The sequence below is a fragment of the Rhinatrema bivittatum genome, chromosome 2 (assembly GCF_901001135.1).
Source record: "Rhinatrema bivittatum chromosome 2, aRhiBiv1.1, whole genome shotgun sequence".
In the NCBI taxonomy this organism is placed as follows: domain Eukaryota; kingdom Metazoa; phylum Chordata; class Amphibia; order Gymnophiona; family Rhinatrematidae; genus Rhinatrema; species Rhinatrema bivittatum.
Window position 1 is genome coordinate 211792323 of NC_042616.1, and position 19036 is coordinate 211811358.

A 19036-nucleotide genomic window follows, 5' to 3' on the forward strand; every position below is an offset into this window, starting at 1 on the left:
AACTGACCTGATGATAAAGCAGAAGGGCAGAGTTCAGGTGTTTCCATCTAAACCAGGACCAAATCTCCCTTCAGGGACAATTACTGCCTTCGTTTACCTGTGCCAGTGCAGTGATCATCTTGGGAATGATCTTGTTGGCACAGGGGAATTTGCTGTGCTTTCTGGAGGCTGCCATTCTGTCCTCTGAGGAGCAGGTTCCTCCTGTTGTGCCAGTGGTCCAGTCGTGTTGGTGCTGACTGATGATACCATTGCAGTCATAGCAGAGGAAGGCTGTGGAGGAGAATTACAGCAAGGAATTGGCTTGCAGAACCCACCAGGAAGTGCTGGTTGATTTAGAGAAGATAAGACAAGAGGTCCCAGAGCTTTGTACAGTCCAGAAAAGATACTCGGGATGGAGATGCAGGTCTCTGAAGGGAGTGTTCCTTGGGACATGAGATTAGTCCTTGGATAGCATTGCCTTTGAAATACCCCAGTACTTTTGACTTTGTAGAAGCTATTATAGCGTCACATCTGGCTCTGACTGAGCAAATTTTACATCTTTCTACTAATTTGGATGAGGTTTCTTCCAAACTATCTCCATGCGCTTTGCTTTGAAGATAAATTGAGAATTGTTTGATACTGGGGTAAAAAAGTTAGAAACTAATGAAGTTAAGTTGATTAAGGATAATGTGGCTTTGCACAGCAAGCTTAAAAATGTAGAGAAGAAATTTATGGCAAACCAACTTTCCACAGGTATCTCAACTTCTTCTCATAGTATGTTTAGGAACCTTTGTTTTCAGCTTTTATTTTATTTTTTCCTTGAAATTTCAATAATATAACAAAAAAAATCAGAAGAAAATGACTTCCTCTAATTTTTCTTCTGTTAGAACAAAGTCATGTTATCTTTTCACTGTTTTTTTTTTATTTACTTGATTTTTTTTCTTTCTCTATTAAAATTGACTATATTGTAGTGGATGGACTATGCAGGATTAATATGCTATATATTTGCCTGTTAGCTTAATTTAATTTCTTTAATTGAATGGTTGCTGGAATGACTTTTCAGTATTTAAAAAAAAAAAAAAAAAAAAAAAAAAAAAGCAGTTTGTATGGGGGGGGGGTGTGTGTGTGTACACACATATATCCCTAGAGCAAGGTTATAAAAACAGGTGATCTGAGCCTAACTTGGAAATGGTGGTAATATTTTCTCTGGGTGTTGCTGAGACACAGGTTCTGGTAGTAATCTGAATGAGCAAAGCAGAGTTCATTCTGGTGCCTTCTTGATTAAGAGGACCTTGGTTTCCAGATCTTGAGTGAACCATTCAGGCTGCTAGATTTGAAAGAGACTAATGTGTAGAACCTTATAAGGCACTCAAACCCCCACTGTAGCTGAAACTGATGGCCTGCAGGTTGAAAAGAATATTGAATTCCAAAATTATTCAGTTCAGATGTCGTCCAGGTTTTTGAGTGCCAGGAAGTCCTCTACTTATCAGGTCTACTGCTGAATTTGGAAAATGTTTTCTGGTATGAGAAGTAGGTTAGAGCAGCTGAGATGTTTTATGAAACACAATGTAGTTTTTAGTTTGGGGACTTTTTTTTAAGCCTGAGGGATACATGTGGCACCAGTATCTAAAATCCAGGGGATATTAAAGGTAAAACACTGTCACTCCATCTAGATGGGGTGAGATTTTTCAAAGCTACCAAATTGAAAAGTCCTAAGCTCCACAGGCCTTAAACATCTGCTTAGTACTCTGGTGGAAACTCCTTCAGACACATGGGTGCAACATTTCCTTATTTGATTTGTTCTTCAGGAAGGGTTAGTTAGAGGACCTATTTTCAGTGCCTTGCTTTCTTAGCTATTTTTCTGATAAGATAGTTCTGAGAATGGTTACTAGTTTTACTGATTAGTTCAGCCTTCCACATCAGTTGGGAGATTTTGTATGTTTTGCCCAAAGCCAGTTAACAAAAGGAGGTGAAAGTTTAAACATTTTATTGGAAAAAGATCAGATTTTTCAGGAAATTTGAAAGTGGGTCATGCCCTATGGGGCAGATAAGAGAATTACCAGCTACTACAGTACTTTCCTGGTCAATTGCATATTACTTTTGAATACTCACAAGACGCCGCCTCTGAGTTTCATTAGGGTTCACTCCAGAAGACCTGTGTCCCCCCCCCTCCCCCCTCGTATGTTGAGAAAGCCATAACTTCTGTGGAGGACATATTCAAAGCAGGGACCTTGAGACAAACACTACGGAGTGGACAAATGAGTCTCTCTGCAGATGTGGCCTTTGAGAGAAGGGTTCTCCAAACTGCAGTGAGTCCCACCTACTCTTGGATAAGTTATGCATATTCTGTATCACAGAATAAACACAATATAGTCAGCCTTTCAGGTGTGATAATTTAAATGACACAGCTAAAACAAAAAATTAAAACCCATATGTTGAGTTTTTAATTTTTTGTTGCAGAATTCAGTGTACTGTTGTAATGACCCTTACCAGCCTATCCTCTTCTGGTTCATCCCTCATCAGCTCTTTCCCCACCTTGTCCTCACCAGCTTCCTCTTCCTCACTATCCTCCACTCGTCCCTTCTCCCCCACCAACTTCTGCTGCTCTCTCCTTTGTGCCTCCACCCCCTCATTCACTCACTTTTATGCCTCCATCCCCAACCTCTTACTCATTCTCCCAATCCCCCTGAGCTCTTTCTCCGTGTCCTGTTCCAAGCATGTCGTTCTTGTTCCCTGTATGTCCCTTGCACTCCCCTAGCCTCTTTCCTATTTCTTGCCTTCTCTTCAGCCTTTTTCACTCTCCCACACCCCAGCCTTTCTGTTTTGCTCTCTTCTCCTAATTTCTCACCCTTACAATGAGCCTTTCTCGCTTTCCTCTTCATCCTCTCCCTAAATGAGCCATTGCTTTGGCCTTCCCTTATTCCTTCAGTCTTTTTCTCTCCCTAGCTTCTCTTTTTTTTAACATAACAAATGATGACAGATAAAGATAAATTGGCCCATCCAGTTTGCTCAATTGAGATTCTTCCATTCTGGTTTTCTAACACTCTGGGTAGATGAATGTATACTTTTTCTCATATGCAGAACACCAGGTCCTTTCCCCATCTTTGTCTTAACCAATTTCTGAACTCTTTTTTTTTTTTTTTTCCCCCCATCACTGCTCTCTCTCTATTTCCTCTCCCACCAGCCTTTCTCGTTGTACCCCAAAGTCTCTCCCGCTACCAGCTTTGCGCGCTCCCTCTCCTCCCCCTAGTCCCTTTTCTTTCTCTTATCTTCCTCCCCACTACCACCAAGTTTTCATAGCTGCCACTGCTTTTAGGCCTCTGTCCTGGCGCTCTCTTGTTGATCTTACCACCTCCTGCTTGTGCAGTCTGATGCTGTGGTCATGTCCTGTTTCCCACCAGCCCATTTATGCCAGGGCCTAGGTGCAGTATGGGAAGCTAGCCATAGTTTATAGGGAAGGGGCAATGTAGCGTTGTAGAGTGCCACAGAACTTTCCCAGCAATGCTTCCACCCCAGGAGGGATATCTTATGTCTTGTTGCTATTGACTGTTGTGAAGTGTAATGGAATAGGAATTGTCCTTGCTGTCAGTTGCCTTTCTATTAGCTCCTATAACAGTAAGGACCAACTAGCCCATCTATATATTTCTATATTGCGAAATACACACACAGAGACACACGCACACCCCTTCCTTGCCTATAATCAGGAAGAAGCAGCAGCACCAAGTCCAGCACAGGAAGTTGCTGCTTTGTGTGGTATTGCTGATCTATTACACATGCTGACAATCAGTTCCTGACTTGTAGGAGCTAATAGGCAATTGACAGGAAAATTCCTGGTTGTAATTTTCAGCTTTGAGTTACCATCAAGATTTGTAGGAATTTCCTAAAATAAATGTTTTGGTACCCTCCAGGCCTCTGGCGGGCTTCTGTCGGTGAGTCTGGAACGAGACTTGTTAGATGGAGAACCCATGAAAGAACTCAGCAGTAAACACCCATTAGTGTGCTCAGAAATCCATGGTCAGAAGGTTCTGTTGAAGGTAATACTGTGAGTTTTTGCTGGTTTCCCGAATTAATTGAATCATTACTGTTAGTTTCCCAATTGTTCTAGTTGCAAGTAAAGCTAAACCTCAATTTCATCTATTTTCCCGATAAAAATTTCTGTTCTGTTCACCCATGTTTTGATTTTGTCCGCAAATAGAATAAAATATTTTGCTTTATTGTATGTTAAGTAAATAAAATCCACTGTTTTATTAAAAAAAATATATAGATGCCCTGATAAAATGTTTTTTTAGACACCATTTGAATTTCAAGGAATAATTAATTGTTCCCTAAATTTAGGATTGCAGCCTTTTATAGAGTAAAAGCCCTTTGATAGGATATAATACTGTATAAAAATGCCCCAGAACACTCTTAAGATTTTCGGGATAATGTCAACTTCTTTAAGCATTTAATTTTCTGCATGGTCATGGCATTTCAGCTGAGCGTTGCCAGCATGTTTGAAAAAGAAAAGTATTTTATTTGTAACTATAGCATTAAATTGAATTGTAATCTAGTCTGAACATATGAGAAATCTGAGTTCATTAACTGAAAACAGGAAGAGAAATTGTTAGAGCTTCCAGAATTACCAGCATACATAATTCCTTAACCAAATGAGTTAATTTTCTCCCACAATAACTATATGAGTAGTTTGATAGTTTTCTCTGCAACTTTGTCACTTGATATTGCCTTTTTTTTTTGCCATTTATTGTCTCATTTTTTTCAAGGTGAATAAATTATGCTATGTAATTTTTGCCTATGACACTGGAGTTTATTATGAAGTAGATGCACTTGCCAAAGGCACAGAGTAAAGAGACAAGGGCAATTAAACCCAGTGCCAAGGCTACTGTTACTGTCACAAAGGGAAATTTGGGAAAAAAAAACATTTTGAAAGCTTTACCTTTGTTTTAAACCACAAAGGAAACCGATGGATGTGTCTCTCCTTGTCTGAGCCAGAACTGGTTCCAGTCTATTTAATCAGGGTCAGAACTGAGTGTGCCTCTAGGGGAAACAGTTACTGTGACGCTGAAATGACTTGGAGCTCTTCTATAGTAGCATGGCATGGATTCTTTACTTGGGAAACTGAGAGAGACAACGATAAATATATATAGTTACATGGTTCTGTAGAGATGATTGTGCTGGAATATAATCAGCACAAAAGGCAGGACTTACTAGTACAGAACATCCTATCTAGAAGCTCTTACAGACCCACTCCTCCCACACAGTGTCAGGTGCCATGGCTGGATTGTGGGAAGAGGTGTAAACCCTTTGTTTTCTGTGCTGGAGGATGACTTTCTATACTTGGTCCTCCCGACATCCCTACTCAGTGGCTGAAAGGTCAACCCTTAAGTCTCATTCTCTCCAGGATGTCCCAGTGGCAGTCTTGGCTGGGAACCCCACCACTGTCTTCGTATGGAGAGCCTTTTATTTCTTGTGCTGCTCCCCCTCCTATTCCCAATCTCACATCTGGGTGGTCTTCTCACATCCTCCCAGGTTGAGGACTCCAGTATTTCTTGGACCTGCATTCTATACAACAGTTTGCAAGCTGGTATATCCTTTGTTGAACAGGTAGACCAAAATATGGGTTCCTGTTTAGGTTTTGCCCATGCAATATTGTCTGGCATGTCCAGTCTCTCTCCCTTCTTTATCTCATCTGGTTGCTCTATAATCTTGTTTGGGCTTCCATCTGCCTTGACTTACAGTTGTTCTGCACATCCACTCCAGTTTATACTGGTGGCAATACCTGATTTTTCCATGGCGTCACCTCAGCCAGGGTTAGTGATCATGCTCACAGGAACCATCTGCCCTGAGTTCGTTGGAGTTATGATCGGTGAGGGTGACTCATTAAGATTCACACTCTGGGTTTCTGTCACCTGGTCTGTCCCAGGAAGTAAGATTCTGTATCCCACAGTCTTTCGCTGTATACCCAAATGCATTTCCTCTGTAGCTCTCTCCACCATCTTGGAGTGCTTGTTTTGTTTGGGATATCTATGTAGGTCTTGCAGCCAAATGCCCTCAGGTGTCTCATATGAGGCTTTCATAGTGTCAGCTCATTTGCCTTTGGCAGCAGATTCTGCAGGTAGTTCAGTCATTAGTACCTCTCCCTGGAACTTTCAGGAAGGTTGGCATCCAGCAGCATGTTCCATGTCATTTCCATCAATGTGCAACTCTTCCCCTCAGCTTTACTGATTGGGAGCATTGGGCACTGTAGTCTGATGCTTGATCCCTTGTTGCTTGAGGTACGCTTTAATTGCTTTGTCCACATTCTCTCGTCCGTTGTCTATACGAATGGTTCCAGGTTTATGCTGGAACTTGTTGCTCATCACTGCCATAAAGTCCTTGAGTTTCTCCAGTGTTGCACTTTGGTGTTTCAGGAGATAGGTCTTTGTATACCTGGAATAATCATCAGTGAAAATCAGGAAGTATCTGTTTTCACTGTCTTCATTGGGCCATACAGATCACTGTGGATTAGCACCAGTAGCAGACTTGCTCTATCTGTGCATATTTTGCTTTGCTTTTGAAACGGCACACCCATGTCAGTATCTGTGGTCACAGGGATATTTAAGGTTCACTGTCAATCAGTTGTTTAACAAGTAGATTATTGCATTTGGGGATCTGTGCCCCCCCCAGGCACCTGTGTCATGTGTTTGCAGTTCTGGTGTGGGGTTTAGGTAGCTGACAACTTTCTCATTTGTGCAAAATGAGTTTGTACATGTTGTCACCTGCAACTCCTTGTACCATTATCCTTGTCCCCTGCAACTCCTTGTACCACTATCCTTGTCCCCTTCTTAATCATACATGTGCTTTTGCAAAAGAGGACTGAGAAACCCTTATTCATCAGGCATTTCACTGACAATAAAGCTGCCTTTCATGTCTGGAACAAACAGCACATCTTTCATGCATATTCTGTGCTTGTGTCCAGTTATGGTGAGGGCATTCTAGCTATTTCTGACACCATTCCCCACTGCAGGAATACATTTCCCATTTGCCACAAATACTTTCTTTCATACTGTAGTTTTGTCTGTGAAAAAATCTTTGTTTTGGTTGTGCCCACATCAATGCACCAATTTTCTGTGTTTGTCAGGGAGTTTAAAACTACAGCTCCAAAGCAATTCATCTCAATGATTCCCTGGCTGCTTATGCTCTTAACTGCTTTTATGAACTCAACTGATGACTATTGCTATCAAGTTTTCAAGATGGGAAGCTCCTCCTAAAGTGTAGAGGAGAGAGGTATTAGAAGCCAAATTTTAGGATTTTAGGTAGGAAGCTGAAATCCAGAATTTCCACGGTGGCATTCGCTGAAAAGCTCCCTGTTCCACGTGCAGAGCTCCGGAGTCTCAGTGCATGAATGAGTCAATGGTACAGGGAAGAGGGATTCAGTTTTGTAAAGACCTGGGAACCCTTTTGGGGAAGGGGGACACTTTTTTCCAAAAGGACAGGCTACACCTTAACAAGAGTGGAACTAGGCTGCTGGTGCTAACTTTTAAAAAGGAGAGAGAGCAGCTTTTAAAATAGAACAAGGGGGAAAGTTAACAGTCGCTCAGCAGTGCATGGGTCGGAGGAATGTATCTTTGAAGGATACTGATGAAACAGGAGAGTTAGGGCATCCCAACAGAGCGATTCCAGTAAGAGCAAACGTAGTCCATGTGCCTATAAGTAAAGAATCACCTGAGCTAAAGAATTCCAAATCCCTAACAACTGAAAAGCAGGTTGTTAATACAAACAAAAAACATACTTTGAAATGTCTGTATGCCAATTCCAAAAGTCTAAGAAGTAAGATGGGAAAGTTAGAGTATATAGCAGTAAATGATGAGAGACAATAATTGGCATCTGAGACCTGGTGGAAAGCGGATAACCAATGGGATGGTGCTATAACAGGGTAACGGATCAACTTGGTTGGGGGGTGAGGCATTTTATGTCCGGGAGGGTATAGAGTCCAACAGGATAAAGATCATACAAGAGACTCAGAATCTATATGGGTAGAAATCCTATGTGTGTTGGGTAAGAGAATAGTGATAGGAGTATACTACCATTCACCTGGCCAAAATGGTCAGACAGACTGAGAAATCAGGGAAGCTAACCAATTTGGCAGTGCAGTATTGACTGGGTAAATGTAACATCAGGACATGCTAGGGACATAAAGTTCCTGGATGGAATAAATGACTGCTTTATGGAGCAATTGGTTCAGAACCAACGAGAGGGAGCTATTTTAGATTTAATTCTTAGTGTATCGCAGGATTTGGTGAGAGCGGTAACGGTGGTGGGGCCACTTGGGAATGGCGATCATAACATGTAAATTTGAACTGACTAGAAGGGGGACAATATGTAAATCTACAGCTAACACTAAATTCTCAAAAGGGAAACTTTGATAAAATGAGGAAAACAGTTATCAAAAAAAACCTGAAAGATGCAGCTGCAAAGGTTAAAAGTGGCCAAAAGGCATGGACATTATATTTTTAAACAATCTTAGAAGTGCAGTCCAGATGTTTGCCACACATTAAGAAAAGTGGAAGGAAGGCAAAACGATTACTGGCATGGTTAAAAGGTTAGGTGAAAGAGGCTATTTTAGCCAAAAATAAAATCCTTCAAAAATTTGAAGAAGGATCCATCTGACGAAAATAGGAAAAAGCATAAGAGTTGTCAAATTAAGTGTAAAACATTGATAAGACAGGCTAAGAGAGAATTAGAAATTAAGCTGGCCATAGAGGCAAAAACTATAATAACTTTTAAAAATATATCCAAAGTAAGAAACCTGTGAGGAAGTTGGTTGGACTGTTAGATGACAGAGGGGGTTAAAGAGGCTCTTAGAGAAGATAAGGCCAATGCAGACAAACTAAATGAATTCTTTGCTTTTGTGTTTACTAATGAGGATGTTGGGGAGATACCAGTTCCGGAGATGGTTTTCAAGGGTGATGAGTCAGATGAGCTGAACCAAATCACTGTGAAGCTGGAAGATGTAGTAGGCCAGATTGACAAACTAAAGAATAGCAAATCACCTTGACCGGATGGTATTCATCCCAGGGTTCTGAAGGAATTCAAAAATGAAATTTCAAATTTAGTAGTTAAAATTTTTAACCTATCCCTAAAATCATCCATTGTACCTGAAGACTGAAGGGTGGCCAATGTAACCCCAATATTTAAAAAGGGCACTGGGGCAATCTGGGAAACTATAAATCAGTGAGCCTGACTTCAGTGCTGGGAAAAATATTGGAAATTATTCTAAAGATCAAAATCACAGAGCTTACAGAAAAACATGTTTTAACGGAACACAATCAGCATGGATTTACCCAAGGGAAGTCTTGCCTCATAAATCTGCTTCATTTTTATGAAGGTGTTAAACATGTAGATAAAGGTGAACCGGTAGATGTAGTGTATTTGGATTTTCAGAAGCCATTTGACAAAGTCCCTCATGAGAGGCTTCTAAGAAAATTAAAAAGTCATGGGATAGGAGGCGATGTCCTTTCGTGGATAAGAAACAAAGTAGGATTAAATGGTCAATTTTCTCAGTGGAAAAGGGTAAACAGTGGAGTGCCTCAGGGATCTTTACTTGGACCGGTGCTTTTCAATGTATTTATAAATGATCTGGAAAGGAATACGACGAGTGAGGTTATCATATTTGCAGATGACACAAAATTATTCAGAGTAGTTAAATCACAAGTGGATTGTGATAAATTGCAAGAGAACCTTGCGAGACTGGAAGATTGGGCATCCAAATGGCAGATAAAATTTAATGTGGACAAGTGCAAGGTGTTGCATATAGGAAAAGGTAACTCATGTTGTAATTACACAATGTTAGGTTACATATTAGGAATTACCACCCAGGAAAAAGATCTAGGCATCATAGTGAATAATACATTGAAATTGTTGGCTCAGTGTGCTATGGCAGTCAAAAAAGCAAACAGAATGTTGGGAATTATTAGAAAGGGAATGGTGAATAAAACAAAGTGTTATGCCTCTGTATCGCTCCATGGTGAGACCGCACCTTGAATACTGTGTGCAATTCTGGTCACCGCATCTCAAAAAAGGATATAGCTGCACTGGAGAAAGTGCAAAAAAGGGTGACCAAAATGATAAAGGGGATGGAACATCTCCCCTATGATGAAAGACTAAAGGTTAGGGCTGTTCAGCTTGGAGAAGAGACGGCTGAGGGGGAATACGATAGAGGTCTTTAAAATCATGAGAGGTATAGAAACAGGTAGATGTGAATCGGTTATTTACTCTTTCGGATAATAGAAGAACTGGGGGCATTCCATGAAGTTAGCAAGTAGCACATTTAAAACTAATCGGAGAAAATTATTTTTCACTCAACACAATTAAACTCTGGAATTTGTTGCCAGAAGATGTGGTTAGTGCAATTAGTGTAGGGTTTAAAAAAGGATTGGATAAGTTCTTGGAGAAGTCGAACTGCTATTAATCAAGTTGACTTAGCCTCTGCTATTACTGGCATCAGTAGCATGGGATCTACTTAGTGTTTGGGTAATTGCCAGGTACTTATGGCTTGGATTGGCCACTATTGGGAACAGGATGCTGGGCTTGATGGACTTTTGGTCTGACCCAGTATGGCAATTTATGTTCTTATGGCCCATCTCTTTGTAGAGATAACATTGCTTGGGTTGCAACTGCCCTTCTTCCTCCCATTCATGGTTCTGTTACTATTTCTGCTTCTCTAGGGTTGAACTTGCTCACAGGTTTTACCCCCTGTTGTGTGAGGATTTTTTTGCTCTTTGGGGCTGCTTTCGTACACCAGCTTCTCCCCCTACAGCAAGGGCAGTTTGAAAATCCTTTGTGTCTTTCTCTCCTTCCCCCATGCAGAGCTGCCTCATGGAGCTTATGATGCTTGCCTTTGTCTCCTTTTAGTATCTCATTTCTGCAAAAATACCCAGTGTGTCTGCCTTTCACATATTCCAATGTTAGCCACATTCTGATCTGGTCTCCAGTGCATTTGAGTGAATGTGTGTCTTGCATCTACACAATATTGCAGTCATATGACCTACTTTCAATCTCCTGCCATGTATTTCAGTTTCTCTATGATTTCTAGAATTGTTCATATGCTCTACCATATCTTGGGATTCTTTCAGCCTTAAACTGTAAAATTTGCAAAGCAGAAACAGTTTGCTGTTTAAATTACATCTTTCATGTAATCCCTTCACACTGTTCCACATCTGATTCATGGTGGCACAGCTGAGAATGTATATTTATGTTTAACAAGAGGACAAATAATACTTCCTGTTTTGATATCTTTCTGGTCCCAAAGATCTAAATTTTCAGTAGGTCTATCCTTGCAAATCACATCCCATAATTTTTCTTCAGCAGCATTTCCATCTTAAACTTCCATGTCTGACAATTGCTTGGATACAGCTGCCCTGGGATCTATGTCGAAAACCTTGCTTTTTAAGTAAGTTGCTTTCCTTTGTGATCACAGTGGAGTTGCTGCTTTTTTCAGCTTGCTTCAAAATCAGCTCTTGTGTTTCCCTGGATCAGTGCAGCCTGGATTCAGAACTTTTTCTTGGTTCTTAGTGCTCTCTGGGCCATTCTATTTATTGAGGGTCATAATTGTGTTGGGGGGGGCGGCAGCAAGGATCCTCACGCCTCCCAGGGAAAACATTTATTGTGAAGCAGCAATGGCTCTGAACTGTTCTGGGCAGCATGCAAAGATTCTTTACTTGAGAAACTGTGATCAAGAAAAATTATACAGTTACATGGTTCTGTAGAGGTGAATATGCTGGTATAATAACCAGCACAATAGGCAGGGAGACAGGACTCACTAGAACAGGTTATAGCCCATCTAGAAGCCCCTGCAAACCTACCACTCCCACATAGTGTCAGGTGGCATTGTGTGGGGATGGGGTGTTAACCTCTTGCTGCTTGTGCTGGAAGATGACTACCTGCTATCCGTCCTCCAACAGGAGCAATTTCAGAACTGCATTTTGATGCAAAGTCTGTGGGTACTTTTCCCTGCCATTTTTTCACCAGTTCTCAAAGGGAAAGTATATGCTTGCTGTCCCTTTGAAAATTGCTTAGGGAAAAAGTACCCAAAAAGATTTGTACCTGCTTTCTCTGAATTATTTTCACCTGAAAAACAGCGTGCTTAGTTTTGAAAATGAAAAACCTAGATGTGGTGATTTCCCTGCCCTAACCCCACCCCTGAAATGCTTCCATGCAATATGGGTAGAATAGTGGCACGATATGCATGCTTTCCCTTCCATAGAAACAAGGTGCGCGTTTCTCTGAAAGCCTTTTTACGTAAGTAAATAGCCATTTGCACAGGTAAATGGCTTTTGAAAACTGCCTTCTTAATTGGCACCATGATACTTTTTGTTTAATGCCCAGTGAGTATGTTGACTGGCAGCAGGGTCTTTTTCAAACTGATGAGGTTGAGTGCATTAATAGGGTCATGTTGAAAAATGCTAGAAAGCTTGTGCAAATTCATGATTTTCACTTCCTTGCTTGTTAATGAATATTATCATGGGATTGTTGAAAAAATGACTATTTTTTTCCTCTTAGGGATATTCTGTAGGTGTCGATACAGAAGCAACAGTGATAGTGAAAGCAGCTCAATATCACAAGGCATGGTCCGAACTCAAGGAAAAGTCTGACTTATTGCCTTTGATGTTTCTTTTTTTCTGCAAGGCAAGTTCATTCAAATAGTAGCAGTAGAGCTCAGCTCTGTAACACCTTCTCTTCTGGTGGTTGCAAGTCCCATAGTAGATGTCAGTTGGATGTCACTGCAGATACTAATATATTTAGATACTTAAAAGTACTTTTATGTGAATCAAAGAAAATGAGTGCAAGCAGTGTTTTAAACATTACTCTGTTTTATCAAATATCAATACAGATGTGTAAGATTGTGACCATTGCTCCTAATGAACACCACTCTATCCAGAGAAAGTCTGAGGCCATTACTTTTCACTGTTCAAATATGATCAGTAGATTTTTATCTTGCACAAGTCTAAGTTATAATTTAAAAAAAAATGGAATAGGAAGGGTAGTCCTTTTGCAGCATTGGCATGAAATTGAGTATCTGGGGATTGTAGGAGTTGGATTCTGCTCAGATAAGGGAATTCTCAGTGTTTCAAATAGACAACCATTACTTTCATGGTGCTAACACAAGGTTACCAATGTACCCTACTCCCCCTCCCCTGTCCAAGCAAAAAAAGTTTATACTTTTCCTTCCTATAATCAAATGCATTTCCGTGGCAATTTAAGATAACTTTTCCTTTATCTCACCAAGGGCTTGATTCATCAAGGTCTTTTCCCATACACAGAATGGGAGAAAAAGCCTTAGTGAATCAGGGCACAAATCTCTTAAGTATTCAGATGTTGGCATGTATGTGTACCAGAACTATATCACCTAGAATATAATTCCTAATAAAGTTGGTGGCACAGGGCTTGCCATCTGTCTTGGGCCATAGCAATGTTGCATAGCACAGCGTATTTCAACCACTGGTCTGTGGATATCTACCTTATAAATGGGCTCTGACCGACGGCTCTGACCGACGGCCCGCAAATGCGCAGTAGAGAGCAGCTCTACCGCGCATGTGCGGGCGAGCACGTCGGTCAGAGCCGTGCGTGCCCGAAAAAAAATAAATGGCGGTGGGGCCGCAGGAGCGGCGGCGGCCGCGAAGCAGGAGCGGGAGGAGAAGCAGCGGCGCCGCGTGCACGCGCAGGAGTGACAGCCCCCCCCCCCGATATCTGCCGGTTGTGGATGATCAGAGAGGGGAGGGGATTGAGAGAGGGGGAGTGACTGAGGAGAGGGAGGGGAAGGTGAGAGAGAGAGAGAGAGGGAGGGAGGTGAGAGGGAGGGAGGTGAGAGGGAGGGAAGGAGAGAGAGAGAGAGGGAGGTGTGAGAGAGGGAGGTGTGAGAGAGGGAGGTGTGAGAGAGGGAGGTGTGAGGGAGGGAGGTGTGAGGGAGGGAGGTGTGAGGGAGGGAGGTGTGAGGGAGGGAGGTGTGAGGGAGGGAGGTGTGAGGGAGGGAGGTGTGAGGGAGGGAGGTGTGAGGGAGGGAGGTGTGAGGGAGGGGGAGGGAGGTGTGAGAGAGGGGGAGGGAGGTGTGAGAGAGAGGGGGAGGGGGGAGGGTGAGAGGGAGGGAGGGTGAAGGTGAGGGGGAGAGGGGGGAGAGAGTGAAGGAGGAGGGAGAATGAGGGGGAGGGAGTGGGAAGGAAACGGACCGAGCCCGTTGTTACGGGCTTAACGGCTAGTATATATATATATATACAAGCCATTAAGCCCGTTAAAACGGGTTACATTAAATTTTTTTTCAGTCCATTTTCGAACACAGCACCCTTCTACACTTTTTCTCCCTCACTCCCCCTTCCCCTTGTTCACTCACCCCCTTCCCTCCACTCAGTCTTACTCACCCTCTGTCTCCCACTGCCTCCCTCCCCTTCCCTCCACTCAGTCTTACTCACCCTCTGTCTCCCACTGCCTCCCTCCCCTTCCCTCAGTCACTCCCCACCCTCTCTCAATCCCATCCCCTCTCCCTCAGCCCTCCTCACTCCCTTTTTCTCTGCTCCACAACTTCTTACCCTTCCACTTACATCCCTCTGTCTCTCCCCTCTCCCTCACTCCTCCCCACCTCTCTCTCCTCCCTCCCTCCCGCTCGCTCTCTACTGCGCATTTGCGGCACGTCGGTCAAGCTTCGTTTATTAGGTTGATTTGCTATATATTCCACTTTTTGGCACTAAGAATTGCCCACTCTTTGTATGTGTGCATTGTTAATGTGGGATTGATTTGCACTTTTACTATGCAGTTTATATGCAAAATGTTTGCCAGCTTGTGTTATAATTGTTACTAGAGAATTTTCTGTTAGGGAATGTACAGTCTGAATAAAAATGTGTAATATTTTGGCTGTCTTTTAGGGAAGAATCAATATTTTTCCCCTTTTCTTTCCTCCTCTTTGCTTCTGTTGCCTAACATTAAAGCACATTTTTAAGCTTATTTTAACTTTTTCACTTTATTTTGTGTTAATGCAGGCCCCTAATTATCAAAAAATGTATATAACACAATGTTTTATATGTGGAAACTATTCAGCTTTTCTGTAGTGCTAAATACCTGGGATATAATGTTGGTGATAATTTTTTTCTGAATTGATGGGTACTATAAAGTAAAGATAACGGAAGTGTGAAAGCAGACTCAGTAAACATATTTATTTTTCCAACTTTTATATACCATGCACTCAGCAAAAGCTAACCGGAACAATGCACAAACAAAAAAATGCATAATACACAAGTACTATAAAATCATAAAAATACAGTTCTGTACTTTAAACCCAGTTCAAAAATTAAAAGACAGACAGGACCAACCTTCCATCACTTAATTTTAACAACCCCTCTGGGAATAACCAGACCTTTACCCTTTTCCTGAAGGCCAGAATATAATTTGACTGAAGCCTATCATCCAATGGGCCAGAGTTCCTCAATTCAGGGGCCCTCACAGAGATCGCTCTGCAAGCATGTTGGGTAACATAGTGCCTCTGTCATAGGGTTACATTTTCTAGATAACGTTCACTGGTGGTCTTAATACAGTAAATTCCTCAGACTAGAAAAGAATGTTTGTTTTACTGTATACAGGAATCATTCAAGATCCAGCTCAGATTGGGTATAAAACTATTGCCAGCTGCTATACAAGCCTGGCATACAGTGAAAGCCCCCTCTACCTCCGCTCTATTTACTTTCTTTTTTTTTTTTCAGGTTTTGGTTATTGCTTGCTCATAAAACTGAAACAAGAACTTCTGTTCAGCTCAGTGATACTGTTGCAATGCAAGATGAACCGAGTTTTTAGTTCTCAGGCTCAGCTGTATTTCAACTCCCAAAAGTAGTCTGTTGACACAAGGCACACTTAATGAGTTTTGAAGAAAACTGTGATCTTTTTTTTTTGGCCAGAAGGATTATTGCTGTGAAAGTAGGCTGGTACAAGGATTTAAGTGGGAAAAAATCCTGTCTACCATAAATGAACACCCATTTTGTCTTGATTTGCATCCTGGGAGCTGGAGTAGCATAGTCAGTGAAAAATAGGAATGAATTTAACTTAGATCATTAAAATAAATGTGTAACAAAATGTCTGCTGAAAATCATATTTTATAACAATTCAAGATAAGTTGTTTGGTTATATCAACATCTTTTGTTTTCCAGTCTGATCCCTTGGCCTATTTGATGGTCCCATTTTATCCTGGGGAAAGTTTGGGAGCTGTGCAGGCCCGTAAACCTTTAATCTTAGAGGTAAGTAATATAGGATAAAGAATTTTAAAAAGTCTGAGTTGAACCCAGATTCATTTTGTAAATGTTCAAAATTTAAGCAGCCAAGTTTTTCTGTTTTGAGCCAGCTCTATCAGTTTTTAAGAGAACTTACCATCTTCTAATACCAGAAACATTTTGTTGCCTCTTTCAAATTTTGATTGACTTCTTGTATTGTCTCTTTAGTTTTTATGGCATGTGTTCTCTTCCATGTATTGTAGTCTCACCTGTTTATATAAAGTGAACATCAGTAAATGTGGGTGCTGGAGAATCACTTAAACCTGCATTTAACAGATGCAATATTTAGTAGAAAATTTGGAAAACATGGAATCATAATTGTCATAATTAGACAAAACTAGTCATCCGGTGACCCAATATAATATAACTTTATTAGTATTAACCAGCATACCACTTGGTCCCAAAAAGGGGGGGGGGGGGGTTATTAATGTACAGCGCCACCAAATTTGAAAAAATGACCCCACAATTCCTCCAACAAGATTCACTAACAGCCAGATACATACAATGTATTCTGAGGGGAGCAAGGTACCAGCGAAAAAGCATTTTATAACATTGCTCTTGCAGTTGGGCTGAGATGGAGCACCTACTACTGGACAAATATATCTGATCCCACTCTCCTGGAACAAACATAGTACCCAGGTCTGCTTCCCAAGCCTGTGTATGTGGGGAGTTTATCTTCTGAGTTCCCAGCAATAAAGAATACATTTTTGCAACCAAACCATGAGTCTTATTTGTTTTTGTACATATGTTCGAACAAGGTTTTACCCAAAGCTAGAGAAGGAAATACCTCTTTACTCAATATGAAATGGCGAAGTTGAGACTAGGTTAGAAAATCTACTTTCTCTGAACTCCTGCCAAGGCTTCCATAAGAAAGGAACCTCCCTGCAGTCCGTGTTCAGTGCAGTATATGCTCTTTATACTTCAAACTTGAAAAGTGCGATTTTTGCAAGCCCACAGGGAACTTCTTATTGTGAAAAAGGTGGGAGGAATAGAAGTATTCTTCTCTTGACCCTTCCAGCTGTTGCTTCCACTTGACCCATTTTTAGAGAGTAGTAAGTAGTGCAAACGGAATGCTTGCATAGGTGTGCCAAGTGTACCTAGTCTGCCAAAACATGGAGGAGATTGGCACTTGTCCCACAATCTGCTGTTCAAGCTGTACACATTGTTTAAGAAGAACTGGTCTGTGGATATCTGGAATCACCCACAGCTGGACTGTGGCATAGTACCAGGCTATTTTAGGTAACCCCAAACCTCCACGTGTTCTAGGTTGGTACATATAAGATCCAGACACCCTTGGAGGGCGGAAATTAAAATTTTAACATAAATATAACACAAGAATAGCAATGCTGGGTACCCACAAAACTGTCTATTTCTAAATGTGCACATGATGATCACTGATGGGGCCCATGTTATAGTAGCGTAGTTGAAGATGGGGTTTTCTTTCCTGTGTCTTGGACACTCAAGCCTCACCCAGCCCACTATCTGGCTTAAAATCTCCTGGGTTTAATTCCAAACCTATGCCTACAGCTCTTCAGTGCAATTCTCTGGGGTAGCACCAGCCTTAATGCAGTAGATTCAGAATTTGTGGTGAACCCAGGCAGAGCTAGTGGTTTTATTTTCTCTCTCCACAGAGCTGTCCTACTCACACAGGCAGGCCACAAGCTACCTTCTAACATATAAACCCCTTCAGAGAAAAGATTGATCAATAGCTGCTGTTTCCCTCGGGGCAGGGTGCAGCAGTCAGATATTCTTTCAGTCCAAGATGTAGATAGACACTACCCTCTGGTGTTTCTGGATTTTTGGAACAGCTAGTGAGCAGCTCCTTCAGCTCCTATCACAGCAGGAACAAGTCTGTTCTAGTCTCTCACCCTGGGATTCGTCTTTCTTCTGCCCTCAGCTGTCCAAGAGGTTAAACTCTCAAAAATGTGCTTTTTTTTTCATCACTAGTTGATGTAGAGATTCTACAGCTTCCATTGGCTCCTGGGGTCAGCTGGCTCCTTGTTCTCTGTGCAGTTCCCCTCTTCCCCCCCCCCCCCCCCAAAGCTTGTTTCTTTCGCCTTTTAACCCTTTGGCTGGTGAGTTTTGTAGACAGCGCAAAGACATGAAAGCAATTGTTTTAGCTCAATTTTTTCCCTCAGCCAGGACAAGTATCATGGTGAATGCTGTACAATATTTTTTCATCTCGACCTGTTACAGCAGTCCAGGCCTTAACAAGTGAGTTATTTCCCCCTGCCAGCAGATGGAGGCAGACAACTGTTTTCCTCTGTGACATCACAGCTACTTAAGAAGTGATGCTAGCATCAGGAATCCAGTATTTTCTATCTCCAGCAGATGGTGAGTTTGGGCTAGTGCAGCAGCTTAATGTTGGATCACTGATCAGAACCCCAGGGCCAGGCCACTGGCTACAGCCATCAGTGTGAGACCACTATTTATTTATTTGTTTGTTTGTTTGTTTGTTGAGTTTTTTATATACCATATTCGGAAGAGCCATCATAACGGTTTACAAAAATACATTTTTTCTTAAGTTGTGCAACAGGTATAACAAGGTGGATATTAAAATGGAGTTAAACATTTCAAGTCCAGAAATTATTATGTGGGACGAGGAGTGTATGTAGGCTCTGGTTGGAGAGAAGTTATTTTAAAGTTTTTTGATGAGAGCTCAATTGTGAGATGGGATGATCAGAAGTATGAAGGTCAGTGAAGCATTTGCGAAACAATGTTTTTAGGTCTTTTTTGAATGTTTTTAGGTTGTGCTGGGTTCTCATATCTTTAGG

At 41.6% G+C, this 19036-nt stretch overlaps 1 protein-coding gene across 8 annotated transcripts in view; it reads left to right on the forward strand.

Annotated features, from left to right (window-relative positions):
* Nucleotides 1-19036, forward strand: part of STK31 (serine/threonine kinase 31) — a 482717-nt gene that overhangs the window by 417478 nt on the left and 46203 nt on the right. For all 8 annotated transcript variants that reach the window (XM_029589101.1, XM_029589104.1, XM_029589105.1 and 5 more), the window contains 3 exons: nt 3888-4013; nt 12517-12642; nt 16143-16229. In XM_029589101.1, the coding sequence (XP_029444961.1) occupies nt 3888-4013; nt 12517-12642; nt 16143-16229 (339 nt within the window). The remainder of the gene's footprint in view (nt 1-3887; nt 4014-12516; nt 12643-16142; nt 16230-19036) is intronic.